This window comes from Piliocolobus tephrosceles, chromosome 10, assembly GCF_002776525.5.
Source record: "Piliocolobus tephrosceles isolate RC106 chromosome 10, ASM277652v3, whole genome shotgun sequence".
NCBI classification, from domain to species: Eukaryota; Metazoa; Chordata; class Mammalia; order Primates; family Cercopithecidae; genus Piliocolobus; species Piliocolobus tephrosceles.
Window position 1 is genome coordinate 101,646,649 of NC_045443.1, and position 22,783 is coordinate 101,669,431.

At 40.8% G+C, this 22,783-nt stretch overlaps 1 protein-coding gene across 7 annotated transcripts in view; it reads right to left on the reverse strand.

Annotated features, from left to right (window-relative positions):
• GLT8D2 (glycosyltransferase 8 domain containing 2) overlaps positions 1-22,783 on the reverse strand; it is a 74,440-nt gene that overhangs the window by 26,011 nt on the left and 25,646 nt on the right. For 4 of the 7 annotated variants that reach the window (XM_023190106.1, XM_023190232.1, XM_023190402.1 and 1 more), the window contains one exon: positions 2,751-2,797. In XM_023190106.1, coding sequence (XP_023045874.1) covers positions 2,751-2,769 — 19 coding nt within the window. In that variant the 5' untranslated portion in view covers positions 2,770-2,797. Of the gene's footprint in view, positions 1-2,750; positions 2,798-4,499; positions 4,635-7,429; positions 7,451-22,783 lie in introns of those variants that run through there. The other 3 variants (XM_023190169.1, XM_023190272.1, XM_023190447.1) reach the window with 2 other exon arrangements.

Here is a 22,783-nt window from a genome sequence, read left to right on the forward strand (position 1 = left end):
GGAAGGAAGGAAGGAAGGAAGGAAGGAAGGAAGGAAGGAAGGAAGGACAGAAGGAAGGAAGGAAACATTCTTGCCCTGGGTAAACAGAAGACTCCAATGCCTCCAAGCCTCCAGGTCTGTTTGTTCCAGTGATGTTGGCCCTTGGGATCTGCTGAGAAGTAGAGTGGTGTAAAACAGTGTTTTCTTGAATATGGAACACATAGCACCGGTTGTGCATGAAATGATTGAGGAAGTTCATGTTCATAGCATTAATATTTAATCACCATATGAGAAAGTCAGTCTTTCTGATTTTATGTGCAGGAACACAACAAAAGCTACCCAGAATTAAATCACATTCTTCTAATTGTATATGTGTTTAAAGCTACCTTTTTTTTAATGATAGGCGATCATTCTGTTTTCATTTACAGTAAGGATAAAAACTTTCTATTATGAAGTATAAATTTTAAAAATTAGCCAAAGAAAGAAAAATTTTTTTGAGATAAGAGTTTCGCTCTTGTTGCCCAGGCTGGAGTGCAATGGCATGGTCTTGGCTCACTGCAACCTCCACTTCCTGGGTTCAAGCGATTCTCCTGCCTCAGCCTCTCAAGTAGCTGGGAGGCCCCCACCACCATGCCTGGCTAATTTTTGTATTTTTAGTAGAGACAGGGTTTCACCACATTGGCCAGGCTGATCTTGAACTTCTGACCGCAGGTGATCTGCCCACCTCGGCCTCCCAAAGTGCTGAAATTACAGGCGTGAGCCACTGTGCATGGCCTAAAGAAAATATTAAGTAACATTTAGGACAGAAGGAACACAACTGATGAAAAATTGAGAAGTTGCATGGTGGCATGTGTAGTGCACACCTACCTAAAGTTTGGGAAAAGTTGGTAGAAGGGAAGAGGGTGTGAATTTGAAGTCAGACTCAAATCTCCTTTCTACCACCTCCTAGCTGTATGGCCGAGGGGTATCTTAACCTCTCTGAGCTTGGTGTGCTTATCTGCTGAATGGAGATTGTAATAATAAGCATTACCTTGTACTACTGTTTTGAGAGTTAACCAAGGCAATGCAGGCCCGATAAAGACTTTACAAATGGTTATGCATCACTGTTGTTATTATTTTATTTTATCTTTTTTTCTTTTGAGATGGGGTCTCACTTCAGTTGCCCTGCTGGAGTGCAGCAGTGTGACCTCCGTTCACTGTAACCTCAACCTTCCAAATTCAGGTGATTCTCTACCTCAGCCTCCCAAGTAGCTGGGACTATAGACACATCACCACATCTGGCTATTTTTTGTATTTTTTTAGTAGAGATGGGGTCTCACCATGTTGCTAAGGCTGGTCTTGAACTCCTGGACTCAGGCAATTCACCTGCCTCAGCCTCCTAAAGTGCTGGGAATACAGGCATGAGCTACCGCACCCAGCCTGTATTATTTTTTATTATTTTTATGCATCAAGAGACTTAATCTATTGACTTCATATGCATCTATTTTTTTTTGGTCTCTATGCCTTTGTCTTCCCATTTGTAAAAGAGTCTCCATGGATGCCTTCCCAAGCTACATCCTGAGGCTGTGATTCTATTTTGCTGACACCCAGTTCCTCTCTGCCTTAATGGATTATAAGATTCAGCCAGGGACAATCAGATACTAGACTCAGTTTAAAACAAAATTATAGAGAAGCAGAAAATGGACAAAATTCTACAGTTTATCAACAGGTTCGATTAATATTCACCTGCCACGGCCGGGCACGGTGGCTCACGCCTGTAATCCTAGCACTTTTGGAGGCTGAGGCGGGTGGATCACTTGAGGTCGGGAGTTCAAGACCAGCCTGGTTAACATCATGAAAACCTGTCTCTACTAAAAATACAAACATTACCCAGGCTAGTGTGTCTCATGCAATATTTGGGACATACTTATACTAAAAAATTATTTGTTGTTTATCTGAAGTTCAAATTTAACTGGTTGTCCTGTCCTGTGTCTATGTTTGCTGAATCTGGCAACTCCACCCTGACAGTCACAGAATTAGGTTACTATGTTTCTCCTCAAATTCACAAACTTCTGGATCTAAAATAGAGGCAAATCCAGGTTCTGATGAGTCTGAAGATTTGAGGTGACTCTTTAAGACTAAGAATACAAAATCACAAATTACAAATGCTTAATTAACTACAAACATGAATATTTATTCCGAATGAGAAAATGCGTTATTTTTGCAAGTTTTATAGAACTATATGATCCCTGTTGTAAGTTCACTTCCACTTCTTCTTCTTTTTTTTTTTTTTTTTTTTTTTTTCGCGACGGGTTCTCACTCTGTCTCCTAGGCTGGCATGCAGTGGTGCAATCTCAGCTCACTGCAGCCTCTGCCTCCCAGGCTCAAGTGATCCTCCTGCCTCAGCCTCCTGAGTAGCTGAGACTACAGGTGCCCGCCACCACGCCTGGCTAATTTTTGTATTTTTTGTAGAGATGGGGTCTCGCCATGTTACTCAGGCTGGTCTCAAACTCCCCAGCTCAACTGATCTGCCCACCTCAGCCTCCCAAAGTGCTAGGATTACAGGTGTGAGCCAGTGTGCCCAGCCGATAAGTCCACTTCTGACTAAAATACTGAACCACTCTCCATGGGAATCATCCAGAAATGATGATGCCAAAAAGTGCCTGTGGGAAAACTATCCATGAAAATCAAAGACAATCCAAGAAAGAAGAAAAAAGCCAAGGCCGAGCCTCAAAACCATCCTCCCCAAATATCTGTTTTTAAATCATTATTTTCAAAAGTTGTAATCTTACTTTTTCGTAACAGAGCCATGTGTATTCACGTGGACAAGAACCGTAACCTGTGGATTAAAGAAAAAAAAGTCTGTTTGAAAGAGAATCAACTTAAAAGTCATCAACAAGTGTTAAGGACTATGTCTTCTCTGAAAGACTGATATATCATGAAGTGTGTGATCATTTTCTATTGCTCCGAATCCAAAATTTTGGAAACAAAATAAATACAGGCCCATGTCTTCAAAAGTGATGCCTCTGGTTGAACAAACCTTACTAAGGGTCCTCAAAAGCTAATCTTTAGTCATCAGAATTTTTTTTTTCTTTTTCTTTTCTTTTTTTTTTTTTTTTTGGTGACAGAGTCTCACTCCATCACCCAGGTTGGAATACAGTGGTGCAATCTTGGCTCACTGCAACCTCCACCTCCCAGGTTCAAGCGATCCTCCTTCCTCAGCCTCCCAAGTAGCTGGAAATACAGGCGTGTGCCACCACTCCTGGCTAATTTTTTTATTTTTAGTAGAGATGGGGTTTTGCTATGTTGCCCAGGCTGGTCTCAAACTCCTAGCCTCAAACAATCCATCCACCTTGGCCTCCCAAAGTGCTGGGATTACAGATGTGAGCCACAGTGCCTGGCCCAGAATTTTTTTTAACCTCCTGCAAAAAGAACTCTGTCAGCCTTCTGGGTCAGCACAGCAGACGGCAGTAACTGGAAGTATCACACTAGAAGACTTCCTTGATCTAAAATATCAACCCTATGCTATCTTTCTACTATCAGAACTTCATTCCTTGATAAGGAAGCTTTTACATCTTCAGGAATCCCTTGGAGGGGCATGCATTATACTCAATTCAATCATTCATTCAGTATTTACATATTGAGGTCCTACTAAAAGCCCAGCACTGTGCCACTTCCCAGTGATGTACCAACAAACTAAACAGTCCTGGTCCCTATCCTCCTGGAGCTTTTGGTCCAATGGGGGAAACAGATATTAAAATGTGACACATAAAAGTATTAGATTACAGTAAGTGCTATGAAGGAAGCAAAGGAGATGTTGGGATAAAGACGAACAGGGATAGGGAGTGCATCAGGAAGAGAAATCAGCAAACACTTCATTGAGGATATGGCATTGGAGGGAAGGAAGAGCAAGAGCCAGACAAGGGCAGAATATGCAGAGGAGCATCCCAGGCAAAGGGAACAGCAAGTGCAAAGGCCCCGGGGCTGGAAAGAGCTCTAAGTATTCTAGGAACTACAAGAAGCTCAAAGTGTCTGGATCACAGTGGATCAAAGGAGAGACGGGATGGAAGAGGCCAGAGAGGTACCAAGGGACCAGATACTACTGTGCCTGAAGAGGAATTTGGATTTTATTTTAAGTGCACAAAACCCCCTCCATCGGTGTTTAACTTTGTTAAAGCCCTAAAGCACTGTTTTCCAAACATTCCCAAGGGAATTCTGAAGGTAAAGGGGAGTGAATACTTAACGTTGCTCACAATGAGCTCAAAGTATCTTTCACGTTTTTTGTTTTACCTTCAAATTCATGGGAACTGTGCAAGAATGTAGTAGAAAGGAATCACTCCTTTAACTGCTGGCAGACTTCCCCCATCAGGGAGAAAGCTATCTGTTACGAAAGCCAGGTCTTCTGTGCCTAGGTGAGATGGCCAGGTGAGAGCAGGGAAAAGCTAACCTGGTCTGAATAAGGGATGAACCAGAATCCTAAGGTTCGGCCACAGCCCAAGAAAAAATGTTATTAGAGGAGAAGGAAAAGTCCAATCACTTACCCAGGAGAACTTCCTTTCCTATGGCAGGCTCAGGGACTATTCAAGAACAGATGTCCAATACTTAGCCCACAATCTTCTTCCATGCTCTGCACCTTCTAACCTCAGCCCACCTCCATGCTGCTCTTCCCACAGCACCTAAAGTGACATTTAAGTGTTTTACCGGGTGTGGTAGCTCACTTTTGGAGCCCAGGGTGGGCAGATGCTTGAGCCCAGGGGTTGGAGATAAGCCTGGGCAACATAATAAGACCCCCCTGCAACAATCGCTACAAAAAAATACAAAAATTGGCAGGCATTGTGGTGCATGCCTGTAGTCCTAGCTAGTCCTAGCCACTCGGGAAGTTGAGGCAGGAGGATCACATGAGCCCTGGAGGTTGAGGCTGCAGTGAGCCATGGCTGCTGCACTCCAGCTGGGAAACAGAGCAAAACTTTGTTTTAAAAAAGAAAAAGAAAGAACAGAGAGGAGAGAAGGAAGGAAGGAAGGAAGGAAGGAAGGAAGGAAGGAAGGAAGGAAGGAAGGAGGGAAGGAAGGAAGGAAGGGAGGGAGGGAGGGAGGGAGGGAGGGAGGGAGGGAGGGAGGGAGGGAGGGAAAGGGAAAGGGAAAGGGAAGGGAAGGGAAAGGAAAGAAGGAAGAAAGGAGGAGGAGGAGGAGAAGAAGAAGAAAAAGAGGAGAAAAAGAAAGAAAGAAAAGAAAAGAAAGAAAGAAAGAAAGAAAGAAAGAAAGAAGAAAAGAAGAAAAACTGCTGCTTTCAGAAGAGCTGCCAGATTTGTCGTGTGTCTTTTTGTAGCCCCAAGCTCACAGCAATAATATTCCAGCGGATGGTCACTGTAGGATGAGAAAGTTTATCTCATCCCAGAAGAAAGTTTATCTCATCCCACAGTAGGATGCTTATCAGGTTCCAGATTAACATCAGGAGGGGGCATGCTTTCAGCATGACTGCAAGGAGAAGCGAACACAAATGGAAAGAAAGAGACCCCTGGAAGAAAGGCTGGAGGACTGTCAGAGACAGATTTGGGGTGAGATATGCCTGTTTCACATAGTTATACATGATTAAAGTAATTAAAATATCCACCTCTACCCAACTTCATGTAACCCAATATTAAAAGGCCTTTTTGTCTCTGTGTTGAAGATTACAGAAAATATAGGGGTAGGCTGGTAGAAAAAGGGAGATTTTTTCGGTTGATAGTCTTACAGGATTTATATTGAACATACTTAATAACTCACATGGCCCTTGGCACTGATCAATCAAAATGGGTACCAGTTATAAATGGCTGGCACAGTCCCACAGAAGTGTTCTGACTAATAAATAGCAGCTTTGGCACCTACAGAATGTCAGATCATACTAATGTATTATCTATTCATACATATAAATAAGCACAGGAGATTCTACACACACACACACACACACACACACACACATGCACACACACACGATGCATTGTATTTTGCTAAGCAGCAAGAACCATAACTGTCACATCATCAACCATTCTCATATTCTATCAGGCCAACTTTTTACATAAAGCCCTTTGCACAAGAAAAATGCAGGGCAAATTCTAACAGGCCTATCAACTAGATGTATTCCAAGAACAACTTCTTTTAACAAAAGAGACCAGCTGCTGCTTCAGAGCATAAAGAATTGGCCCATGAGAACTATTTTTCTGCCAAGGTATTTGATACATGTTGACAAGCAAATATATTTCTGGTCTTCTGGATTTACACACATTTCCTACTGTGAGTTCTTTCTTGATGTTCTTAAAAATTGTTATGCATCGGGGGAGGGAGAGCATCAGGATAAATAGCTAATGCATGCGAGGCTTAATATCTAGGTGATGGGTTGATAGGTGCAGCAAACCACTATGGCACACATTTACCTATGTAACAAACCTGCACATTCTGCACATGTATCCCAAAACTTAAAATAAAATAAAATTTCAAAAAATTGCTATGTATACCATTTCTCTTTTATTAGGTAGTATTTTCTGAATTCTTTAGACTGCATTGAAGAATCAGAAAGAGCGCTTCACCCAGGGAAACACAAATGATTCTGTATAATAAACATTCAGTATGTCTGTTTTCATTTTAAATAGGCTTCTTTTCCATGACACATTTACTAAAGGAATATTACCATGTCAGCTGCAAAATTTGACATGCTGATTTTTAAGTTTGTAAAAATTTACATACATTAGAATTTACTTTTTTATTTCTATAGTTCTATGGACTTTTACACATGCATAGATTCTTGTAACAACCACCACTAATGGGATAGAGAACAATGCCAACACTCCTAAAGAATTCCCTTGTGCTGCCCCTTTGTAGGCAGGCCCTGTGCAACACCTAGCCCTTGGCAACCACTGATCTGTTCTCTGTCTCTATAGTTTTACTTTTTCCAGAATGTCATATAAACGGAATCCTATAGGATGTAATATTTTGAGACACTCTCTTCTTTCAATTAGCATAATGCTTTTGAGATTCATACTTGCTACTGCCTTTACCAATAGTTTGTACCTTTTTATTGCTGAATAGTATTCCATTGAATGGATATACTACAGTTTATCCATTTACCCACTGAAGGACATTTGGGTTGTTTCCATTGTTTTGTGATTATGAATAAAGTTTCTGTAAACACTTGTTTACAGGTTTTAGTGTGAATAGAGGGTAACTACTAGAAGTGGTATTGCTAGGGCTTTTGGTATATTTAACTCTATAAGAAACTGCCAATCTAAGCTGGGCACAGTAGTTCATGCCTTTAATCCCTGCACTTTGGGAAGCCAAGGCGGGAGGATCGCTTGAGCTCAGGAGTCCAAGGCCAGCCCTGGCAACATAGTGAGACCCCTGTCTCTATGAGAACAAAACAAAACAAAACAGCAAAAACCTCAAAAACCAAATGTGGGGAGTTAGAGAAAAAAAATTAGCCAGACATGGTGGTGGGCACCTGTGGTCCCAGCTATTCAGGAGGCTGAGGTGGGAAGATTGCTTGAGCCTGGGAGGTTGAGGCTGCAGTGAGCCATGGTCGCACCACTGCATTCCAGCCCAGGTGACAGAGAGAGACTTGTCTGAAAAAAAAAGGAAAAGAAAAAGAAAGAAATTGACAATCTTTTTTCCTGAGTGGAAACAGAAACTGACAATCTTTTTTTCCTGAGTGCAAACATTTTCATTTTGTATTCCCACTAGCATGGTGAGAAAGTTCCAGTTGCTCTGTGTTCTTGTCAGCACTTGGTATTGTTGGTATTTTTTTTAATTTTAGCTGTTATAATGGGTGAATTGCATTGTGATTTTAATTTGCATTTCTCTAATGATTACTCATGTTGAGCATCTTTTTGTGTGTTTATTTACCATCCACATATGGTGAAATGTCTGTTTAAATCTTTTGTGCATTTTTATAGAATTATTTTCTTATTTTTGAGTTTTGGGAGTTGTTTATATATTCCAGATACAAGCCCTGTGTCAGGCCTCAGTGCTGTAGCTCACGTCTGTAATCCCAGCAATTTGGGAGGTCGAGGCTGGCAGATCACTTGAGGTCAGGAGTTCAAGACCAGCCTGGCCAACATGGTGAAACCCTATCTCTCCTAAAATACAAAAATTAACCAGGCTTGGTGGTGTGGGTCTGTAATCCCAGCTACTCGGGAGACTGAGGCAGGAGAATTGCCTGAACCTGGAGGCGGAGGTTGCAGTGAGCCAAGACTGTGCCACTGCACTCCAGCCTAGGCAACAGAGTGAGACTCTGTAAAAAGAAGAAAAAAAAAAAAAAGCCCTGTGTTATGCGATTTGTAAATACTTTCCCCTGGTATGTGGCTTGTCTTTTCAGTCATTAATAAATTTGGCAGAGCAAAAGTATTTAATTTTGATGATGTCAAATTCATTTTCTTTTTTTTCTTTTTTTTGAAACAGGGTTTTACTCTATCACCTAGGCTCAAGTGCAGTGGTACAATCTCGGCTCACTGCAAACTCCACCTCCCAGGCTCAAGCAATTTCCTACCTCAGCCTCCCAAGCAGCTGGGACTACAGGCGCACAGCACCGCACCCAGCTGATTTTTGTATTTTTTATAGAGACGGGGTTTTGCCCTGTTGCCCAGGCTGGTCTTGAACTCCTGAGCTCAAGTGATCTGTCTGCCTTGACTTCTCAAAGTGCTGGGATTACAGCCATGAGCCACCACACCTGGCCTTTTTTTCTTTTATAGATCATGCTTTTGGTATCATATCTAATAATTTTTGGCCTAATCTAAGGTCATAATGACTTTCTCCTATGTTTTCTTGGAGAATTTTAATAGAGGTAATTTTTGTATATATCATGAAGTGTAGATTAAACTTCATCTTTTAGCACATGGTTATCCAGTTGTTCCAAGACCATTTGTTGAGGTCATTTGTCGAGACTGTTGTTCCTTCTGAGGAATTGATTTTTTTCTTTAATATTTTGTTCCAATTTCAGGGTATTCAAAGGGGACTTGAAATCTGGCAAGGAGTTTGAACCTAGAGGGATAACATGTGTCCCAAAGGAGAGAGCAAGTGATCAACACAGGTTTTTAATTCTCTCCTATACTTTCTACAGGAAGAATTACAGATCTGATTAGTCATCAGTGACTAAAAAGTGAGCTACGTCATCAAATAAATACTCAATAATGTGGCCGGGTGTAGTGGCTCACACCTGTAATCCCAGCACTTTGGGAGGCTGAGGCAGGCGGATCACTTGAGGCCAGGAATTCGAGACCAGTCTGGCCAATACGGCGAAACCCCATCTCTACTAAAAATTCAAAAATTGGCTGGATGTGGTGGGGCATACCTGTAATCTCAGCTCTTTGGGAGGCTGAGGCATGAGAATCACTTGAACCTGCAAGGAGCGGGTTGCAGTGAGCCGAGATCACACCACTGCACTCCAGCTTGGGTGACAGAGAGAGACTCCGTCTCAAAAAAAAAAAATTCAATAATGTTCTCAGAGTACTATCAGAACCAAGCAGGCAAGAAAAGCATTGACCTACCATGAAAAACTTTCAACCAAACATTTCCCCAAACTCAAATTTGATCTTTGCATTATATTCTGGAGTATTTTATTTATGCTCTGAAATCAAGAAGGCTAAGACACCCTCCCTCTATTCTAGAAATATACCTGTTAAGACTTCCCTTCCCGGTTTTCCCAATTTACAATGTATCTATCTATACGCTTAATACAATACCTTGGATATTCATTAGGAGAAGTGGTAGGCATTAAGCAAAGCATAGGATATGGCAGGTTTGATGAAAAAATAAAATTTAATCATTAGATAAGGATTTTACATGACAACATTCATTTTACTGTAAAATCTAAAGTTAAATTTTGTCACATTTTTATGTCCATTCACTTGTTTGTGACATTTTGCCAACTACCCCAGAAGTTGGCAACTGACTTCATCTCACACAGAAAAGTTAATTTGCCATAAAAAACAATTTGTCCTGAAAACTCAGTTTATTTTAAAATTAAGTTGATCCTTCTTAATTACGGTTTTTCAAAGGAACTTCTGAACTTGACATTTGACAGGAGGCTGCAGACAGCAAACCAGGACTAATAACCTTTAGAAACTAACAACATGACAGAGACAGCCCAAGGAGGTAATTGAGAAAGGAAGGATATCACAGGTCCCCACGGTTTCATGAACCAAAGTGTTATGTTATGGCAGTCATCTAGGAAAACTCTTCAACAGAGATTTGATTCAAGTCTTTAATTCACTGTAAACAACCAGCTACAACGTTCCTTTTATTTTCCTAGGCTACAGACTGAACACCCAAGAGCTCTGAGTGCATGGCAGTGACCCTTCTCCTCTTACCCTTTTACACCTGGAAAAGAACTGGGTCGAAACAGCACACTACTTAGGATTTTTCTGAGATAGGGTTTCAGGTACTTTTTATCCATTTAGGATTTTAGGTGACATGCATGCATCTAACTTTTGGGGATGATGGAAGCCTAGAATGATCTTTGGCCACATGGCCCCTTCTCCCACTCCATGAAAGAAGCCATCTGGTATCACAGGAGAGAATGGAGCAAAGACCAGAGGGAAGCCGAGCTCTAAGTCCCTCAGGTCATCCACTTCCTGGGCATCCCAGTTACAAAAACCAGTAACTTCGCACTTTTTCCTTAAACTGTTTTGAATTGAGGTTCAGTTTCTTGCAAACAAAAGTCTTTACAAATAAATTTGCTGTGGCCAGAATGGTGTGTGAATATGGGGAGCAGTTTGTAGGGGTCAAAGGGCCCTTGTGGCTACACCAGAGGTCAGGTGAACTGGGCTCCAGATAATGGATTTCACTGTGTACTGATGAAGCTTTACAGCTCACAGGCAAGGCTGGTCGGCTCTTTCCTGAGTGCTCAGTTACTGTAACTATGAGACCACTCCAGAGGCAGAGGAATAGTAAGTGCTGACTCATCTGAACAGGGGGTTCATCTTTCCCTGTCCAGTGTGTTGCCATCTCTGAAATCTCTTTAAGATGAAACAAGAGGCTTTAGGATGCAGATAATGGCACGCCAATTGCAAGGCACAGCAGTAGTGAGCCAAGAAGTTAAGTTCCTGAAGCCGAATGTTGTAGGAAACCTTAAGCCATATGGTGGGAGTGGTGTCCTTGAGAAGCATGTAGTTTCAACAGAAAGTTTGCTTTAAAAAAAGATGTGTGTGTGTGTGTAATTGCATAAAGATTTGGCATGCCTGAATTTCATCCTCTCCTTCCTCTTTACAGTTTCATCTCATCCCTGATGGTGACACTTCTTGGGTTTCAAAAAACAAAAAAAAAATTCCAAGCAGACAATACACAGTTTCTGACTGAGGGCACTGAAATCAAGTGGAAAATCAACTGGAAATCCTTTTCCAACACAATTAGTGTATTAGACTGTGGGCCTTGGAGTCATACCACCTGGATTCAAATCCTAGCTCCACAATACATAAGAACCCCTTCCCTTGGAGACTTAAGATTCCTCACTCATAAAATGTCTGTAATACCATTTTACAATCAATATGTTAATAAGTAATTGAGGCAAAAAACCTCAATAAATGCTAAAATGATAGGGTAAAAGGTTGTTGGGGTACAGAAAATTCATATTCTCAAAGTAATCACATTTAAGATCAACAAAATGAAACAAATTGAAATCCTGTGCCTTGAGATGTGATAAACATCAATGTGTTCCTGCCAATGATATTTAACCTGATTCTATCATGGATAAGGTCATGGTAAAATCCAAATCACGGATCATTCTGAAGACAAACTGCTCTGGTCTCTTCAAATATGTCAATGTCGTGAGAGGAAAAAAAAAAAAACACGTTGGGAACTCTTTAGAGGCTTGACAATGTGACAATGAAATGGAAAATGTGAACCTTGGCTGGGCACAGTGGCTCACGCTTGTCATCCCAGCACTTTGGGAGGCCGAGGCAGGTGGATCATGAGGTCAAGAGATCGAGACCATCCTGGCCAACATGGTGAAGCACCATCTCTACTAAAAATACAATAATTAGCCAGGCATGATGGCGCACATCTGTAGTCCCAGCTACTTGGGACGCTGAGGCAGGAAATCACTTGAACCCGGAAGACTGAGGTTGCAGTGAGCCAAGATCGCACCACTGCACTCCAGCCTGGTGACAGAGTCAGACTCCATCTCAAAAAAAAAAAAAAAAAGTGTGAACCTTGACTGCATCCTGGACCAACAGTTTAAAAAGAGCTACAGAGTTTATTTTTGGGAAATTGGGGAAATATTATGGTATTAATGTTAAATTTCCTCAGAGAATAAATGTGGTATGGTTATGTAGGAGTACCTCGTTGATAGCAGGAGACACATATATTCATTTAGGGGTGAAAGGTCAAGAGGTTCAGGGGTGTTTGTGTGTAGAAAGAGTGAGAGGTACTGAGACAATGCTAACGTGGCAAAATTGGTTGAGCCATTATACTCTTCTTGCAACTTTTCTATAAATTAAAATCATTTATAAATAAAAAGTTGAGGAAATGAAGGTAATATAAGGCTTTATGAGGATTAAATGCAGTAATACATTTACATGCATTAAGTACTTACAACAGTGCTTGGCAAACAGTTGGAACCCCACTTGTACAAGCCATTATGATTGTGTGATCCCAGGGAAATCACTCCATCTCTCTCTGTCCCAGTTTCCTCATCATTATGACTGAAGAAGACAATTCTATTAGATCTAACATTTTAGAACTTTATATAATTATGCCCTCAAAAAAGTGATGGGGGTTGAAAGAATCAACATTGTCAAAATGTCCATAACACCCAAAGCAATCTACAGATTTAAAGTAGTCCCTATCAAAATTCCAGTGGCATTTTTCACAAAAATAGAAAAAAAAAAAATCCTGAAATGCATATGGAACCACAAAAGCCCCCAAATAACTAAAGCAATTTTGAGCAAGAACAAAACTGAAGGCATCACATTTCCTAATTTTGAATTATATTTACAAAATTATAGTAATCCAAAAAGTATAGTACTGACATAAAAACAGACACATAGACCAATGGAACATAAACCAATGGGACAGAATAGAGAGCCCAGAAATAAATCCATGCATATATGGTCAATTATTCTTCCATAAAGGCACCAAGAATACACAATGGGGAGAGGATAGTCTCTTCAATAAGTGGTGCTGGGAAAACTGGATATTAATAAAAAAATTTGGATCTTTATCTCATATCATACACAAAACCAGTTGAAAATTAATTAGGCCGGGTGCGGTGGCTCAAGCCTGTAATCCCAGCACTTTGGGAGGCCGAGACGGGCGGATCACAAGGTCAGGAGATCGAGACCATCCTGGCTAACACGGTGAAACCCCATCTCTACTAAAAATACAAAAAACTAGCTGGGCGAGGTGGTGGGCGCCTGTAGTCCCAGCTACTCTGGAGGCTGAGGCAGGAGAATGGCATAAACCCAGGAGGCGGAGCTTGCAGTGAGCTGAGATCCGGCCGCTGCACTCCAGCCCAGGCGACAGAGCAAGACTCTGTCTCAAAAAAAAAAAAAAGAAAAAAAAGAAAAAAAAAAGAAAATGAATTAAACATTAAATAAGTAAATATTCATTTTTATTAATTATTAATTTAATAATAACATAATTAAATGTTTAAGATGTAAAACTATAAAACTAGAAGAAAACAGGGGGAAAGCTCTGTGGCATTGGTCTTGGCAATGATTTTTTTAATCCAAAAGCACAGTCGACAAAAGCAAAAACAAGTGGGAATATATCAAACTAAAAAAGTTTCTGCACTGCAAAGGAGCAATCAGTAAAATAAAAAAGCAACCTGTGGAATGGGAATGATTATTTACAAACCATATACCTAATAAGAAGTTAATATCCAAAATATACAAGAAACTCATACAACTCAATAGCAAAAAAAACAAATAACTTGATTTAAAAATAGGCAAAGGACCAGAATAGACATTTCTCTAAAGAAGGCATACAAACGGCCAACAGGTATATGAAAAGATACTAAAAATCACTAATAATCAGGGCAATTCAAATCCAAACCACAATAGGATATCACTTCACATCTGTTAGAATGGCTATTATCAAAAAGTCAAAAGATAACAAGTGTTGGTGATGATGTAGAGAAAAAGGAACCCTTGTACATTGCTAGTGGGAATATAAATTAGTACAGCCATTATGGAAAACAATATGGAGGTCTCTCAAAAAATTAAAAATAGAGCTACCATATGATGCAGCTATCCTACTTTGGGGTATATATCCAACGGAAAGAAAATCAGTATCAAAGCTAAATCTACACTCCCAGGTTCATTGAAGCACTATTTTTTTTCTTTTTTTTTTGAGACACACTCTCGCTCTGCCATCACCCGGGCTGGAATGCAGTGGCACGATCTCAGCTCACTGCAACTTCCACCTCCCGGGTTCAAGCAATTCTCCTGCCTCAGACTCCTGAGTAGCTGGAATTACAGGTGCACATCACCACGCCTGGCTAATTTTTGTATATTTTTAGTACAGACAGGGTTTCACCATGTTGGCCAGGCTGGTCTCCAACTCCTAACCTCAGGTGATCTGTACGCCTCGGCCTCCCAAAGTGCTGGGATTACAGGCGTGAGTCACCATGCCCAACCTGCAGCACTATTCAGAATAGCCAAGATATGGAACTAACCTGTGTCCATAAATGGATGAGTGGATAAAGAAATGTGGTATATATATGAGTATGTGTGTGTGTGTGTAGACATATATATACACAAAATAAAATATTATTTCACCTTAGAAAAGAAGAAAATAATGCCATTTATGACAATATGGGTGAACCTGGAGGATGTTATGCTAAGTGAAATAAGCCAGGCAAAGAAAAATAAATACTGCATGTTCACTTATATGAGAAATCTACAAAGTTGAACTTAGAGAAACAGAGAGTAGAAGGGTAATTACCAGGGACAGGGAGGTGGAGAAATGAGGAAATGTCAGTCAAAGGGTACAAGCTTGCAGTTATAAGATGAGCAAGTTCTGCAGACCTAACACACAGCATGGTGACGGTTATTACTAATAATGTATTGTATACCTGAAATCTGCTAAGAGGGTAGATCTTAAGGGTTCTCACCACACCATACACAAAAGGTAAATATGTGAGGGTGATGGATTTGTTAATAAGCTTGATTGTGGTAATCATTTCACAATGTGTATATTAAAACATTGTACTCCTTGAAGATATATATATATGTGTGTGTGTATGTGTGTGTGTGTGTGTGTGTGTATACGTATGTGTGTATATATATTTTTTTTTCAGAGACAGGATTGTCACCTAGGCTGGAGTGCAGTGTGCAATCATAGCTCATTGTAACCTTGAACTCCTGGGCTCTATCAATCCTCCCACCTTGGTCTCCCAAAGCACTGGGATTACAGGCATGAGCCACTATGGTTGGCTGAATATATACATTTTTTATTTGTCAATTATACCTCAATAAAGCTGAAGAAAGCAAACAAAAAAACTTATTTTAAGAACTAATAGTCGATAAAATGTTCTTGTCCACAACTTCATGTCGTTTTAATTATTTAGACAATATTTACAAGAACATGCTTACTTCCTTAAAAATTATTTATGCCTGGATTCTGTTCCAAGATGGCCGAATAGGAACAGCTCCGGTCTGGAGCTCCCAGCATGATTGACACAGAAGACGGGTGATTTCTGCTTTTCCAACTGAGGTACCTGGTTCATCTCATTGGGACTGGTTGGAGAGAGGGTGCATCCCACAGAGGGTAACCGAAGCAGGGCAGGGCATTGCCTCACCCAGGAAGCCCAAGGGGCCAGGGGATTTCCCTTTCCTAGCCAAGGGAAGCCGTGACAGACTTTACCTGGAAAAACGGGACACTCCCGCCCAAATACTGTGCTTTTCCAATGGTCTTAGCAAACAGCACAACAGGAGATTATATACTGTGCCTGGCTTGGTGGGTCCCATGCCCACTGAGCCTTGCTTACTGATAGTGCAGCAGTCTGAGATCAACATCGACCTGCAAGGCAGCAGCCTGGCCGGGGGAGGGGCATCTGCCATTGCTGAGGTTTGAGTGGGTAAACAAAGTGGCAGAGAAGCTCAAACTGGGCAGAGCCCACCACAGCTCAGCAAGGCCAGATGCCTCTGTAGACTCCACCTCTGGGAGTAGGGCATAGCTGACCAAAAGGCAGCAGAATCTTATGCAGACTTAAACATCCCTGTCTGACAGCTCTGAAGAGAGCAGTGGTTCTCCCAGCATGGTGTTTGAGCTCTGAGAACGAACAGACTACCTCCTCAAGTGGGTCCCTGACCTCCGTGTAGCCTAACTGGGAGTCACCTCCCAGTACGGGCCAACTGACACCTCATATACGTGGGTGCCCCTCTGGGATGAAGCTTCCAGAGGAAGGATCAGGCAGCAATATTTGCTGTTCTGCAATGTTTGCTGTTCTGCAGCCTCTGCTGGTGATACTGAGGCAAACAGGGTCTGGAGTGGACCTCCAGCAAACTCCAACAGACCTGCAGCTGAGGGACCTGACTGTTAGAAGGAAAACTAACAAACAGAAAAGAATAGTGTCAACATCAACAAAAAGGACATCTACACAAAACCCCAACTGTGGGTCACCACTATCAAAGACCAAAGGTAGATAAAACCACAAAGATAGGGAGAAACCAGAGCAGAAAAGCTGAAAATTCTAAAACCCAGAGTGCTTTTTCTCCTCCAAAGGAGCGCAGCTCCTTGCCAGCAAGGAAATAAAGCTGGATGGAGAATGACTCTGACAAGCTAACAGAAGTAGGCTTCAGAAGGTCGGTAATGACAAACTTATCTGAGCTAAAGCAGGATGTTCGAACCCATCACAAGGAAGCTAAACATCTTGAAAGAAGATTAGACAAATGGCAGTGTACAGAAGGCCTTAAATGACCTGATGGAGCTGAAAACCATAGCACAAGAACTACATGATGCATGCACAAGTTTTAATAGCCGATTCAATCAAGTGGAAGAAAGGGTATCCGTGATTGAAGATCAAATTAATGAAGTAGATCAAGAAGAGAAAAGAAAAAAGAGTAAAAAGAAATGAAGAAAGCCTACAAGAAATATGGGACTATGTGAAAAGACCAAATCTACGTTTGATTGGTGTACCTGAAAGTGATGGGGAGAATGGAACCAAGTTGGAAAACACTCTTCAGGATATTATCTAGGAGAACTTCCCCAACCTAGCAAGGCAGGCCAACATTCAAATTCAGGAATACAGAGAGCACCACAAAGATATTCCTCGAGAAAAGCAACCCAAAGACATATAATTGTCAGATTCACCAAGGCTGAAATGAAAGAAAAAATGTTAAGGGCAGCCAGAGAGAAAGGTCAGGTTACCCACAAAGGGAAGCCCATCAGACCAACAGCAGATATCTGGGCAGAAACTCTATAAGCCAGAAGAGAGTGGGGGCCAATATTCAACATTCTTAAGGAAAAGAATTTTCAACCTAGAATTTCATATCCAGCCAAACTAAGCGAAGGATAAATAAAATCCTTTACAGATAAGCAAAAGCTTAGAGATTTTGTCACTACCAGGCCTGCCTTATAAGAACTCCTGAAGGAAGAGCTAAACATGGAAAGGAACAACTGGTATCAGCCACTGCAAAAACATGCCAAACTGTAAAGACCATCAATCTTTACAGGAAGAAACTACATCAACTAATGGGCAAAATAACCAGCTAACATCATAATGACAGGATCAAATTCACACATAACAATATTAACCTTAAATGTAAATAGGCTAAATGCCCCAATTAAAAGACACAGAGTGGCAAATTGGATAAAGAGTCAAGACCCATCAGTGTGCTGTATTCAGGAGACCCATCTCACATGCAGAGACACACATAGGTTCAAAATAAAGAGATGGAGGGAGATCTACCAAGCAAATGGAAAGCAAAAAAAAAAAAAGCAGGGGTTGCAATCCTAGTCTTGGATAAAACAGACTTTAAACCAACAAAGATCAAAAGAGACAAAGAAGGTCATTACATAATGGTAAAGGGATCAATTCAACAAGAAGAGCTAACTATCCTAAATATATATGCACCCAATACAGGAGCACCCAGATTCATAAAGCAAGTCCTTAGAGACCTACAAAGAGACTTAGACTCCCACACAACAATAATGGGAGACTTTAACACCCCACTGTTAATATTAGACAGATCAATGAGACAGAAGGTTAACAATGATATCCAGGACTTGAACTCAGCTCTGCACCAAGTGGACCTAATAGACACCTACAGAACTCTCCACCCCAGATCAATAGAATATACATTCTTCTCAGCACCACACCACACTTATTCTAAAATTGACCACATAGTTGGAAGTAAAACACTCCTCAGCAAATGTAAAAGAACAGAGGTCACAACAAACTGTGGTCTCTCAGACCACAGTGCAATCAAATTAGAACTCAGGATTAAGAAACTCACTCAAAACTGCATGACTACATGGAAACTGAACAACCTGCTCATGAATGACTACTGGGTAAATAATGAAATGAAGGGAGAAATAAAGATGTTTTTTGAAACCAATGAGAACAAAGACACAACATACCAGAATCTCTGGGACACATTTAAAGCAGTGTGTAGAGGGAAATTTATAGCACTAAATGCCCAAAAGAGAAAGCAGGAAAGATCTAAAATTGACACCCTAACATCACAATTAAAAGAACTAGAGAAGTAAGAGCAAACAAATTCAAAAGTCAGCAGAAGGCAAGAAATAACTTAGATCAGAGCAGAACTGAAAGGGATAGAGACACAAAAAAACACTTCAAAAAATCAATGAATCCAGGAGCTGGTTTTTTGAAAAGATCAACAAAATTGATAGACCACTAGCAAGACTAACAAAGAAGAAAAGAGAAAAGAATCAAATAGATGCAATAAAAAATGATAAAGGGGATATCATCACCAATCCCACAGAAATACAAGCTACCATCAGAGAATACTATGAACACCTCTATGCAAATAAACTAGAAAATCTGGAAGAAATGGATAAATTCCTGGACACATACACCCTCCCAAGACTAAACCAGGAAGAAGTTGAATCTCTGAATAGACTAATAACAGGCTCTGAAATTGAGGCAATAATTAATAGCTTACCAACCAAAGTCCGGGACCAGATGAATTCACAGCTGAATTCTACCAGAGGTACAAAGAGAAGCTGGTAACATTCCCTTCTGAAACTATTCCAATTAATAGAAAAAGAGGGAATCCTCCCTAACTCATTTTACAAGGCCAGCATCATCCTGATAGCAAAGGCTGGCAGAGGCACAAAAAAAGAGAATTTTAGACCAATATCCCTGATGAACATCAATGCAAAAATCCTCAATAAAATACTGGCAAACTGAATCCAGCAGCACATCAAAAAGCTTATCCACCACGATGAAGTTGGCTTCATCCCTGGGATGCAAGGCTGGTTCAACATACACAAAGCAATAAATGTAATCCATCACATAAACAGAACCAACAACAAAAACCACATAATTATCTCAATAGATGCAGAAAAGGCCTTCAACAAAATTCAACAGCCCTTCATGCTAAAAACTCTCAATAAACTAGGTATTGATGGAACGTGTCTCAAAATAATAAGAGCTATTTATGACAAACTCATAGCCAATATCATACTGAATGCGCAAAAACTGGAAGCATTCCCTTTGAAAACTGGCATAAGACAGGGATGCCCTCTCTCACCAGTCCTATTCAACATAGTGTTGGAAGTTCTGGCCAGGGCAATCAGGCAAGAAAAAGAAATGAAGGATATTCAATTAGGAAAAGAGGAAGTCAAATTGTCCCTGTTTGTAGATGACATGATTGTGTATTTAGAAAACCCCAAAATCTCCTTAAGCTGATAAGCAACTTCAGCAAAGTCTCAGGATACAAAATCAATGTGCAAAAATCACAAGCATTCCTATACACCAGTAACAGACAAACAGAGAGCCAAATCATGAGTGAACTCCCATTCACAAGCACTACAAAGGGAATAAAATACCTAGGAATCCAACTTACAAGGGATGTGAAGGACCACTTCAAGGAGAACTACAAACCACTGCTCAACGAAATAAAGGAGGACATAAACAAATGGATGAACATTCATGCTCATGAATAGAAAGAATCAATATCGTGAAAATGGCCATACTGCCCAAGGTAATTTATAGATTCAATGCCATCCCCATCAAGCTACCAATGACTTTCTTCACAGAATTGGAAAAAAAATACTTCAAAGTTCATATGGAACAAAAAAAGAGCCCACATTGCCAAGACAATCCTAAGCAAAAATAACAAAGCTGGAGGCATCATGCTACCTGACTTCAAACTATACTACAAGGCTACAGTAACCAAAACAGCATGGTACTGGTACCAAAACAGACATATAGACCAACAGAACAGAACAGAGGCCTCAGAAATAACATCACACATCTACAACCATCTGATCTTTGACAAACCTACAAAAACAAGAAATGGGAAAAGGATTCCCTGTTTAATAAATGGTGCTGGGAAAACTGGCTGGTCATATGTAGAAAGCTGAAAGTGGATCCCTTCCTTACCCCTTATATAAAAATTATAAAAATTAATTCAAGATGGATTAAAGGCTTAAATGTTAGACCTAGGCTGGGCGCGGTGGCTCAAGCCTGTAATCCCAGCACCTTGGGAGGCTGAGGTGGGCGGATCACGAGGTCAGGAGATCAAAACCATCCTGGCTAACACGGTGAAACCCTGTCTGTACTAAAAATACAAAAAAATTAGCCGGATGTGGTGGTGGGCGTCTATAGTCCCAGTTACTCAGGAGGCTGAGGCAGGAGAATGGCGTGAACCAGGGAGGCGGAGCTTGCAGTGAGCCGAGATCGCGCCACTGCATTCCAGCCTGGGCGACACAGCAAGACTCCATCTCAAAAAAAAAAAAAGTTAGACCTAAAACCATAAAAACCCTAGAAGAAAACCTAGGCAATACCATTCAGGACATAAGCATGGGCAAGGACTTCATGACTAAAACACCAAAAGTAATGGCAATAAAAGCCAAAATAGACAAATGGGATCTAATTAAACTAAAGAGCTTTTGCACAGCAAAATAAACTACCATCAGAGTGAAGAGGCAACCTACAGAATGGGAGAAAATTTTTGCAATCTACCTATCTGACAAAGGGCTAATATCCAGAATCTACAAAGAACATAAACAAATTTACAAGAATAAAACAATCCCATCAAAAAGTGGGCAAAGGATATGAATAGACACTCCTCAAAAGAAGACATTTATGCAGCCAACAGACACATGAAAAACTGCTCATCATCACTGGTCATCAGAGAAATGCAAATCAAAACCACAATGAGATACCATCTCATGCCAGTTAGAATGGCAATCATTAAAAAGTCAGTAAACAACTGATGCTGGAGAGGATGTGGAGAAACAGCTTTTATACTGTTGGTGGGAGTGTAAACTAGTTCAACCATAGTGGAAGACAGTGGCGATTCCTCAAGGATCTACAACTAGAAATATCATTTGACCCAGCCATCCCATTACTGGGTATATACCCAAAGGATTATAAATCATGCTACTATAAAGACACATGCACACGTATGCTTATTTCGGCACTATTCACAATAGCAAAGACTTGGAACCAACCCAAATGTCCATCAATGATAAAATGTGGCACATAAACACCATGGAATACTATGCAGCCATAAAAGAAAGATGAGTTCATGTCCTTTGCAGGGACATGGATGAAGCTGGAAACCATCATTTTGAGCAAACTATCACAAGGACAGAAAACCAAACACCACATATTTTCACTCATAGGTGGGAATTGAACAATGAGAACACAGGGCAGGGAACATCACACACCGAGGCCTGTCATGGGGTGGGGGCAGGGGGAGGGATAGCATTAGGAGAAATACCTAATGTAAATGACGAGTTAATGGGTGCAGCAAACTAACATGAGACATGTATACCTATGCAACAAACCTGCATGTTGTGCACATGTACCCTAGAACTTAAAGTATAATAATAAAAAAATTATTTATGCCTGTAGAATTGCAATCTTTGATAACAGTATCTGCAATTCACTCACCGTTATTCAAATGAGTCAGATTAACTATACATCTCTTTGAAATAAAAAACAACAAACTGAAAAATTAAGCATCCCATTTTCTAAGTACTATGAGACTTGAGTATATAGGTACTTTTAACTTTTTAGATGCTGTATTGTAACTTTACTGGCTGCAAATTTGTAAGTTCAGAATTCTACTGAATATGAGAATAAATAAATTTATTTTCAACCTTACTAAAGTGATTGGGGAGTCGGCACTGTTTTCTGGCAAGGTGTTAGAGATTTTGCTATTAGAATGTAAATATGAGTTAACTAGTTATAGCTAAAAATGATAAGGGGCTGGGCACGGTGGCTCATACCTGTAATCCCAGCACTTTGGGAGGCCGAGGTGGGTGGATCATCTGAAGTCAGGAGTTCGAGACCAGCCTGGCCAACATGGTGAAACCCCCGTCTCTACTGAATATACAAAAATTAACTGGGCGGCCGGGTGCAGTGGTTCAAGCCTGTAATCCCAGCACTTTGGGAGGCCGAGACAGGTGGATCACGAGGTCAGGAGATCGAGACCATCCTGGCTAACATGGTGAAACCCCGTCTCTACTAAAAAATACAAAAAACTAGCCGGGCGAGGTGGCGGGCGCCTGTAGTCCCAGCTACTCCGGAGGCTGAGGCAGGAGAATGGCATAAACCCAGGAGGCAGAGCTTGCAGTGAGCTGAGATCCGGCCACTGCACTCCAGCCTGGGCGACAGAGCGAGACTCCATCTCAAAAAAAAAAAAAAAAAAAAAAAAAAAAA